This window comes from Melospiza georgiana, chromosome Z (genome assembly GCF_028018845.1).
Source record: "Melospiza georgiana isolate bMelGeo1 chromosome Z, bMelGeo1.pri, whole genome shotgun sequence".
Taxonomy (NCBI): domain Eukaryota; kingdom Metazoa; phylum Chordata; class Aves; order Passeriformes; family Passerellidae; genus Melospiza; species Melospiza georgiana.
In genome coordinates this window covers 41,019,061-41,029,992 of record NC_080465.1, presented here as the reverse complement: position 1 = coordinate 41,029,992, position 10,932 = coordinate 41,019,061, and the positions used below count along the sequence as shown (strand labels likewise).

Below are 10,932 nucleotides of genomic sequence, written 5' to 3'. Positions count from 1 at the left end.
GTAATAATAATGCAAGGTGACTTTGAGAACTTTACTGGTCAGGATCTTACAACTATCATATCCAGTAGAAAACATTTTCAGCAACTGTCATAGATGTGGCTTACTTTAAAACCATAGTTAGAAGCTTTTCATATGTACACCACTAATAAAACACACAGCTTCACCATCTCCCAAAAGGTTTTTGTTGTTTGGGTTTTGATATTAGAATATACTAATTTTAAAACACTGCAAAGCCCTTAAAGCGTAAGATTAATATGAAAATATTTCCAAAAATCTGTTCCAAACATTATGAAAAACCTCACTAGAACCCACCACTGCACTGAGTTAAGCTATTTCAGAGCTTAATGTGACAGAACCTGAACATTCCTTTAGCCTTTTAAAAATACAAAACTCAGTAGAAACACAGGCATTTGTTTTCTTCCATTGTCCAAAATATTTGGAATGGAGAGCCATTTTCCTTGAGTAAAACTAGATATGAATCCGTAACAGCATAACTACAGTATGGTTACCCTGAAGTTCAACCTGATGAGAAACATCAGGTTGAGAAACTATCCTCAGTTTCTAGTAATCAGTGACAGATTAGGAAAACCATAACTAAATTCTTTACTAAGAGAAAAATAATCACACCATTGAGTCATGGATTGAACACTAAGTTACACATGAAGAACATTATAACCTTACCAGATAAATACTTTACTTCCATTTAGACTCTGCTATAGTCAAGAACATAGTTTGCTCATACCTTTATCCTCAGTTTGAGTCTGAAGATGCAGATTATGCCAGTATTTCCCGACTGGGAGTGTACGGGGAGCATACCTTGCACAAAGACTTCCACAGGCATGTCACATGGGTGTGGATCACTAGATTACATTGCACTTCAAAGACACTGCTTTAGTGAGGATCTTATTTTTTAAGTACTAAATGTATGTGTGTTAGAGGGAAAAAGGCTGTAACACCTAAGCAAGGCCCGAAGACTTCGTAAGATAGAAATCAGTAGAAAGTATTTCATGAGGGCTATGATGGCTTAAACAATTCATGTGGACTAGCATATCTGAATCACAGAACAGGTAACGCACTCATAAAAACCCAGCATGTCATTTATTTACTCAACAGGTCACAGGAAGTCTGGCAAGCTACTCTGCTGAATTTGGTTTTTTCCCTTATACACAGCAATTATATTTGTCATCCTTATTTCAAAAGTCAAATTCACACAGGCCTAGTTTTTCTACCTTACTGCCACAACTCAATGAATCCACTTTTTAAGCTAATTCAATGGTACAAGCACAGTTCACTGAAGTACGTGTAAACCAAGACAAGTGCTCTAAAATTGTTACCTCAAGTTCTTGCACCCGGCTTCAGCCATGTCACGCCCACATTAGTCTGCTTACCTCAAACCACAGGAGTTCTAGGGCTTGAACAAGTTCCTCCACTGTTTCCCAATGTACACTATGACAAACATGCTTGACAAGTCAGACACAGACCCACCCTTTTCCAGGAACACAGAGAGCTTTGCTATGGGTACAGCAACTCCCACCTTGAATTTCATTCTCAGTAAGTAACAGTGAAGCTACACTTCCTGAAGTGTAGAAACAACCTTAGGAGGCCAGTAGCTGGGTGCTCTTCGGTCATGCAAGCTTCTGATCTATCATTAATATCAATGACTCACAAACATGAAATTTAGTTCTCACCCTTAGAAACTCCAGCTATACAGAGGTCAGAATGGAATGCAAAATGTCTTTCCTGTGCCCTAGAAAGTTATATTTTTCTCTGAAACACAACAAAACCCCAAAAAGCAATAAAAACAACACATTCCTGAAACATTCAAATTATTAGTTAATAGATCCAAAGCTGCTAAATACACTTAAGAACCATTATCAATTTTATAAATGCTTTTCCTCTTTCCGTGCTTCATTCCCCCATATAACTGATGGTTTCAGGTAAGTAAAATTAAAATGGTATTATTTAACCCATTAAACAGTTGTACCATGCAAACATCTATTAAACACTCACTGAAGATAAAAATTTAACACTCACATGTAGCTCCCCCAAGGCCAGCAGCAAGCAGCTGGCTAGTAAAAATTCTTCCTGAACTTGCAAATTTTGTGTTAGATTAAGCCACCATTAACTGTTGCTAAAATACAATTCTATTTCGCAAATCCAGTAGGTTACAAACTGACTTACAGCCTATCTAGCTTTAACCTGCAATGCCAGAAATTCACCAATTAAGTCCAAAATGTTTCATTATGCACAGAAAGCTTTTTTTCAGGAGTCAGCTTTTTAACACAGCAAAAGGAGAATGCTCTGCAGAAAAGCAAAACATTTTAAGATTGTTTAATATTTAGGACCTGTTGTTTAATATTTTTGTCCCCGATTTTCTGACAAAAAGTCACACCAGAAACTTTGTTTTATATTTTTATTGTAAGCCAAAGTTCATTAAAGATGAGTGTTTGCTTGTAGAAGTTACTCAAAAAATGTGTCTAGGCAGAAATTTGTTAGCAATCTGACTTATTTCAAAGCATAGTTTTGTTCAATCGGGCCATAAAAATAACAGTGTACAAGCAGTAACTAAGGAGCTGTAGATTCAAGGAGTTTCCGAATATCACTGATCTTGAGATCTCATCAGGAAATAAATCAAGGCAGTCACAATATAAAATAGCAGCTCCATATAGCTTTTTCAAGTTTTAATTTTATTCAGGAGGTGACAGTTCAGTAGTTCAGTTTGCCTCATTCTTGGAAGCTTCATCGAAGTTTTCAACAAGATCTAGAAAAAGATTGTTGGAATTAAAAGTTTGACCCATTTCCCCTCTGCCGAACATTTTGGGTTTGAATTTTTTTCCAAAGTCCTACTTCATATCAAGTTTTTACCATAAAATCTTTCAGCTTGTAAAATACAGAGCAAATATTGCTCAACCAAAGAAATTTTGGACAGTCCATTAAAAAGCACAATTCTAAAAGCATTTAACTTCACGATAATGACTGGGCAGTGATTCTGACAAGGTAGTTTCTCATGAAATATTAAATAATGATCTTGGTCACAGCTATCACTTTAACACAGGACCAAAATGCTAGCTTAAACTGCGAAGTCTCTCACAGTATCTGAAATTAATGAAATAATCTGCCCACAGAAATTCTGCCCACAGAAGTCACTAGACATCATTCTTACTATCCCTGGTCTGATCTTATGCTATGTGTAAGATCTCTCAGCTAAATTCACTTCCTTCTCCACCACTGCATGTTTGGTCTCACCTGGAACTTCGTCGTCATCATCTTCACCAGTGGCAAGTGGTGCTTTTCCGTCCACAGCTGCAAGAGCAAGTAGTTCAAAAGCTTCATTCAAGCTCATCGTAGGCATTTTGAGTTATTGTTTAGCTTTGTGTTTTTTGAAAACATTATCAAAGATTCTGGGCCAAGCTGCAATGCTTTATCCAGTTCTGTAAATAAAACTCTTTATCTAATGTCAGAAGTTTACATTCCCTTTTTTACTGATAATGCTCAAACAGCCCAGTAGTAAAATTTGAAGATGCATGCTAAACAGCATACCAGTCACCATCTTGTACAAAGATATTGAGTACTCTGCACAACAATAACTCCCAAATACAAGTGGAGATTGATTTTACAAGTTTTTCCTAAAAGTAGGTTAGTTGTTCTAGTCCACGTTTGCTGACTCAGTAATTTCTTTAACCATTCCTATTGCATTTGACAGAGGTAATGAGATTTAACCATCTCCATTGTAGCAGACCAGCGAGCATCTGCTGAACCGGGCAGAAGTATAATGCTACAAAGGATAATGCTATCTCAAGTGTCTGAGTATAGAGAATAAGAATAGTCTACAACTATTCTTAGCTGTACTGTCACATTGTCTCTTACTCTCTACAACCTTAGCATTATTCCAATTAATCCTTCTCAGTTTTTAAGAAAAGTGTGATGAAAAACATGGTACTAGATCTCTACATTAATTTCTAGAGAACCAGAACTGATAAATAAACTTTGTTTTGAAAGGACTCGGGACAAGGACATCACTGTCCTTCACTGGTTTTTTTTAAGAAGCAGAAAGTTGTTAAATCTTAAATGCATCTTAACATTAAAAACAACATTTGAAGAGCAAACCATGTTATTTTGTCCTAAATTACCAGCATTCTCTCTCATCCCCAAGACCAGTCCAAGTTTACCTTAGCATCTGATATCATCACAGATGCTTCATTCATTGATATTAAGCTTCCAAACCTAGCTGACAATGCCGAATAGAAAGTTTTGTGCAACTAGTTCTGGCATCCACTCTTAGTGGAAAGAAACAGCCATTTATTAGAACATAAAAACTAATCACTTCAAACAAGCTTCCCTCCTTCTAAAACTCCACAGTTTAGCTTAGTATATAGCCTCTTATAACTGGCTTCTCATTGTTACCAGAAAACAGAACTCCAGCAATCATTCTAAATCCTTCCAAGTACTCTTTTCTTTCAAGCTCTATTACTATCACACAGGTGACATTAGAAGAAAGGATCTGAGGATCATGATAAAGAACACTTTACTCCATATCTTGAGGACTACTTCTAGTAAAATTTTTTTCATTGGTAAGTTGCCAGGAGGGCACCATCACTTTTAGGAATGTAAAGAGAGGCTGCTTTGGCAACAAAGCAGAGGAAGAATAATAAATTAATCAAATTAGAACTGCCAAAGATCGGACACAATGATTTTATCTCATTTTTTCTATGTTCAGGCTGTTCCATATATTTGAAGGAATGGGCTTAAGATATTTCAGGAAGTAAGAAGACTGTACACACAGGACACAAGGAATGTTCCCAGTGTCAACAAGTCTTTCACTCCTGATTTTCATCCTGTAGCAGCAGCACCTTTATCAAACACTACATATTTAAGTCCTTACTATACTTTTCCCAGTTTTAGAAAGAACAAATGCTCATACTTTTTTACTATTTAAAGTATGAAATAGAAGTTGGTGTATCTAGCTTAATGCTCATATCAGCCCTGTTCTCTATACTGTTTTACACATACTGAAATTATAATGTACTTGCTTATAAATACCCTGTAATTTCTTCCTAGTTATCAAAAAGCCCATGGAGCAATACTTGCACCACACCTGGGAGGGAGAAAAGCAATCACGAGATTATCTGTTATGTCTCTCTCCCCATTACTTACATTTCCATTCCAAGTGTCAAGAAATATACTCAAACTTATCCTTCTTTAAAACCTAACACTTACAGAGTAATTAATTCACCCAGCTATAATGAACAAGATATGTCAAAATATGACAGCCACACCAAGAAGGAAAGTACCAGAAAATCAAGTCTGGCTACAATTTTCCAGTGCTAACCCAGCTACAAGACACACTAACAGGTGACTTCGCTTGACTGAGTCATGCTTGCCATTGGGTTTGAGCTACAAATAAAATTGATTTTAAAGTGTTTAGTTTCTTTGTAAGGATTTTATAACATGCTTGCTGACAACAAGAGTGCAGGGAATGTCACTACTGCTACAGAAACAAGCTTCATGTCAGCTGCCAGCATGAAACACATTCAAGTTTCAACCTACATTGCTTGGGTAGGGCTTCTGCCAATCTCCTGAGGCTGGTCAGACTGTCAGCTCCGAGCTGGTTTAGGATGCTAGGCAGCATTTCTGTCAGCTGCTTTGTCTCAGCATGGCCGGTGATAGTGAAAGTGTTAGCAGCCAGAGATGCCTGAACTTTTGGGTTATTGAAGTGAATGACTGTTCCTTGATTGGTAAACATGTTTACCTGCAAGAAAAAAAAAATCCAGTATTTGAAGCAGCTGAACAGGATTTTTCAATTTAACAGGAAATAAAGATTCTTAAAGTTCCAGGAAGACCTATTGATCATCTACAGACAAGTTTTGGAGCTATGTTACTTACCAGAAAATTGATTTTAATGCATATTCTATTTAATACATTTTCTATTTTCTATAATACTATTTCTATTTTCTATTTAAATATTTTTTTTTCCTTTGAAGCAATTACCTCTTCAATTCCAGAAATATTGTTGACTCCCAGTTTCTTCAATGAAAACTGAAGCTTTTTATCATCTGCTGTAGCTGTTCTGTGAACAACCTTCTTCTTTCTGCGGGCAGTACCCTTTGCAAAAAAAAAAAAAAATTACAAGATAAAGCTTAAGTAGTTCTCACAAACTCTAATCCTAAAGGCTGCATAACTACTTCACAATCTCTACAAATCACCTTAACATACTGCACCTGTGTTTCACTGCATGTAACCCTGCTGCCCAACTGCACTGCAGCAGTTTTTCTCTTTGCAGTTAGGCAAGATTTGCACATGTAGGAGAAGCATAAAGTTTTAGGAAGCAATGCCATCACAGACTATTTATTCCACAAATGTCATAGTTTTACTGCAACATCTTAGAAAAGAGGAGTTGCAAATTTAACCTTCTTAACCCAAGTCATCACAAGACATAAAACTGAAGAATGAACAGTTTCAAGCAATTTCCAAAAGTTATTAGTTTTTTCTTAGATTATAGCCAAATTTTGGTAAAAATCAGAGATCGTAAGGCTATGAACACATCATTAACAAATGAATAAGAGAAAAGCCAAAAATACTCAATTTTTATTCTAAATAGCCATCTTTCACCTGATGGATCTACATATTTGAAGAATGACTACTTTTCCAAAATATATTATAAATACATTTTAAATAATACTTCTGCTGTTCTAGACCAACCCTGTTTAGAAACCAAACAAGTAAAGGTTAAGTTGTCCTACAGATCCAAAGCTCTAGATTTCTCCAGGGAAGTAAAAGTTCCACATTAGAATACATCTATTTATATAAAAAAGCAGAAAATGTCATTCTCCAATTGCTTGCACAAGGGTTCAGAAAAATCTGACATAAAATGTCGGTAAAAAAAGTGAAACTAAGCTTGTTTTTGATATAATGTAACTGTAACTACTAATCTAAGCCCTCCCACTCTGGCTGCTCATCTACCTCGTGCTAATAAGAAGAGAATGTGTTGCTGCCTAGCTGTGTAAATAGCTGCAATTCCTTTTCAGTTTACTGTCAGAAATTTAAAAGTTGGCTGGACAGTAACAAACCTAACATAATTCTGTTACCAACAATGAGGAACATTAGTGACAAATTCATATGAAACCAACACTTGGAAGATGACCACTCAAACCTTTAAGTTTTTGTCTAGAAAACTTGATATTCACACCCTGCTACTGTTGGGTTAGCACACACAGTGGTTTGGAAACTGCTAAAAGTAACAGAATTGCTTTATTTTAGTGGCTTGTCTACCCAAGAATTGAGCTAAATAAGGCATATGCTAAGTCCCCCTGGACAACAAAATTCTCGGTAAATTTCAGAACATGACATCTTGAATCAAGGAATATGGAGGAATATGTACCTCCTTCACACCCATTTCAACTTACATGGCAACAACGCAATAAAGATATCAGGAATAATTTCCCATCATAAAAAATAATAATATGGCAGGTTCAGGCATTCCAACTATTTCACAGGCCACTTTTAGAATTAAATTACCATTCTAAGCTTTGCCTAATGTCTATAAAAGCCCTATATTGATCAGCAAGCTGCAAGAACTGCAATCTGAATGCATGCTCTCACATGACAGACATTAAAAGCCTCTACAGTCAATAAAAACACACTGGTTAACATGCATACAATCAGCAAAATAATACAGGAGGTCTCTAATTAACCATTAACATACACCAAGAATATGCAAAAATTACCAAGGTGGTTAATTACTACATAAACCCTGCTTTAGGCTGCCTAAATCTCCAGCAATTGGCAAAAAGCAAAGGGAAAAAAGCCCCAAACACTGGAATGAAAGCTCCTGGAAATTCTGTCAGCAAGAGTTCTGTTGAATAATTTGTAATCTAGAACATTGTGTATACTCCCTCAGGTATGAAAGATTCCTGAAAAATTTCTGAATTAGGACTGACACTGAAATTAAAATGTTTACTGTCATATTAAACATACTTTTCTCACATTATAAGTAAACACACAACACAAATACCTCTATTCAAATACAACAAAACAAAGTTTTTCTTATTATATTAGTCTGCAATTAAAAAAGTATGACAATATATAGAATTTTTAAATTTGTGCAGAAAGGCAAAAAACTGCCTTGAGCAACATAAGTATCTCTGACAAATCAGCAACATAAGACCTCTAAGACCTGTTATGAAAACGATACCGAACCTCACCTGCTGTAAGGTATACTCACTTTAAATCCCACACGTTTTCTAAAACAGCCCACAGAATTAGCACGGGATGGCTGCAAGAGGACTACAATGACCATCTACTTCCAAACTTTCTGCCATGGGCAGGGACAATTCTAACTGGACCAAGGTCCTCAAGAGTCCCATCCAACCTAGCCCTTAACACCCCCAGGGATGTGGCACCCACAGCCTCTCTGGGAAACTTGTTCCAGTGCCTGACCGGCCTCATAGTAAAGAATGTTTTCCTAATATCCAGTCTAAACCTACTTTCAAGCTAAACCCATGCCCCCTTGACATGCTACCACATGCTCTTGTAAATAGTCTTGATGCATCTTTCCTGTAGGCTCCCTTCAGGTACTAGGAGGCCACAATTAGGCACCAATGCCTCCTCCCCTTTTGCAGGCTGACCAGTCCCAATTCTCTCAGACTGTTCTAACATGAGAGGAGCTCCAGCCCTCTGATCAATCTGCTGTCCCTTCTCTGGACTCACTGCAACATCTCCCTGTCCTTGCTGTGCTGGGAGCCCAGAGCTGATGCAGCCCTGCAGGTGGGGTCTCAGCAGAGCAGAGCAGAGGGGCAGAATCCCCTCCCTGCCCTGCTGCCCACCCTGCTCTGGATGCAGCCCAGGACACGTGTGGCTCTCTGGGCTGGCAGTGCCCGTGGCTGGGGCATGTCCAGCCTCTCAGCCACCAGCACCCCCAATTCCTTCTGGGCAGGGCTGCTGGGATCTGTTCATGCCCAGCCTGTGCTGGTACCAGGCCTGCTCTGACCCAGCTGCAGTACCCTGCACTTGACCTTGCTGATTACTAGATACACATTCACCTTAATAAAGAATATTAAATCTGCTGTAACAAAACATACACAGAGAGAAACGCCTGGAGATTCACCTACTGCATATTGCACCTACAAAAGTGACTTCAGAGGGCCCTGCAGAGCACAGATTCCCTTGAGGACAGTCCAGCCAAGCTGAAAGCACTCAGGGCTGCTCCACACACCCGTTTCCGGGACCCCTTGTGTCAGGCCCGACATACGGGCTGGGACACGCAATCCCGAAGGCAGCGCAGGGAGGCGGCTCCTACCTTGCCACCGATGCGCACTTGGGCCTGAAGCTTGGCCAGCTTCTCCTGGTTCATGATGGTCTCCTTCATCTGCGGGAACAACAAGAGTGGGTGTGGGAGCACCGGTGGGGGCACGTAGGCGCAGGGGGCTCTGCAGCCGCCCCTCACACACACCCACACGCGGCACGGGGGCAGCCCCGCCCTGCCCTGCCCGGCCCTGCCAGCGGGCCGCAGCGCTCCCCGATCGCGGCCAGAGCCGCCGAGCCCCGCCGGGCCCGGCCCGTAACCGCCGTCCCTTTCTCCAACCACCACCGCCCCCACCGCCCCCGGCCGAGTCACGCTCCCCTCCTGGCCGCCCCCCGCCGCCCCCGCGGTACCTCGGCGAGCGGAGGGGCGCGGAGCGCGGCTGGAGGCGGCGGGCAGGACGCGGGGCCGGAATCCGCACGCGGGCACGGCGAGATGGCGGCCGGAAGGAAGGACCTGCGCGCCGGGCCGCGCGTGCGCCGCGCCGGGCCCGGCAGGGGGCGCCCCTCGGGGCGGGCCGTGGAATCCCGGGAGCTGTTGGCTTGGGAAAGACCTGCGGTGTGGCTGGCGCGCGCTGCCACGGCCAGTCTTTCCTTAGACAACTTCAGGAATAGCGACTCTAGCATCTCCCTGCGGAGCCCGCCGCAATATCTTGTCAGCCTTTCTGTGAAGAAATTCCTCTTGATGTAGACTCTCCTCTTGGTGCACCTCCTTTCAGGTCGTTGTAGAGAGTGATAAAGTCACCCCTCAGTCTCCTCTAGGCTAACGTCCCCAGCTCCCTCAGCTGTTCCCCATAAGACTTGTGCTCCAGACCCTTCACCAGCTTTGTTGGCCACCTCTGGTCTTCTGCCAGCACCTCAATGTCCTCCTCCTATTGAAGGGCCAAGGACTGGACACAGCACTGGACACGTGGCCTCACCAGTACGAGGGGACAATCCCTGTCCTTGTCCTGCTGGCCACACCATTGCTGATCCAGACCAGGATGCCATTGGCCTTCTTGGCCGCCTGGACACATGCTGGCTCATGTTTGGATCGGCACCCGCAGGTCCTTTTCCTATGGGCAGCTTTCCAGCCACTCTGCCCCATCTTTGGATCTGCCTGGGGTTGTTGTGGCAAGGGCAGGACCCAGCGCTCCCCGTGCCTGCCCTGCCCTCTTACCCAGCCTGCTACCTGCAGCCTTGCCAGGGAAGTTCCCCGCCACAGGCTTGACATCCATGGTCTGGCATCACAGAGTAACAGAACCATTTGGATTGGAAGGAACCTCTGGAGATCATCCAGTGCAATGCCCCTGATAAGTCAGGAACACCCAGAGCAGATGACACAGGAACATATCCTGGTGGGTTTTGAATAGTTCCAGAGAGAGACACTCCACATATTCCCTGGGCAGCCTGTTCCACTGCTTAGCCACCCTCAACATATAGGAGTTATCTCTCATGTTGGGGAGGAATTTCTTGTGTTTTAACTTATGGCCATTGCTCCTCATCCTGTCACTGTGCACAACTGAAAAGAGTCTGGCACCATCCTCTTGACACCTGCCTTTGAGATATTTATACATATTGACAAGATCCCTTCTTAGTCTTCTCTAGACTAAACAGGCCCAGCTCCCACAGTCTGTCATAAGAGAGGTGGCCCAG

General features: G+C 41.6%; 1 protein-coding gene across 1 annotated transcript; it reads right to left on the bottom strand.

Annotated features, from left to right (window-relative positions):
- Positions 1-2,399: 2,399 nt before the first annotated feature.
- On the bottom strand, positions 2,400-9,755 carry BTF3 (basic transcription factor 3). Its single transcript, XM_058044160.1, has 6 exons — positions 9,652-9,755; positions 9,296-9,364; positions 5,989-6,102; positions 5,548-5,749; positions 3,247-3,303; positions 2,400-2,761 (listed from the first exon to the last, which is right to left on the bottom strand). Exons 2-6 carry the CDS (start codon positions 9,362-9,364, stop codon positions 2,715-2,717), a joined length of 489 nt encoding a protein of 162 aa, XP_057900143.1. The 5' UTR covers positions 9,652-9,755; the 3' UTR covers positions 2,400-2,714.
- Positions 9,756-10,932: the final 1,177 nt, after the last annotated feature.

Bases quoted from the DNA above. Each gene is read 5' to 3' on its own strand.
- BTF3 (XM_058044160.1), bottom strand. From the start codon at position 9,364: ATGAAGGAGACCATCATGAACCAGGAGAAGCTGGCCAAGCTTCAGGCC. The intron at 5,750-5,988 runs GTAATTGCTTCA...TTTTTCTTGCAG, and splicing joins ATATTTCTGGAATTGAAGAG to GTAAACATGTTTACCAATCA. The intron at 3,304-5,547 runs GTAGGTTGAAAC...TTGCTCTTGCAG, and splicing joins AGAAGCCCTACCCAAGCAAT to CTGTGGACGGAAAAGCACCA.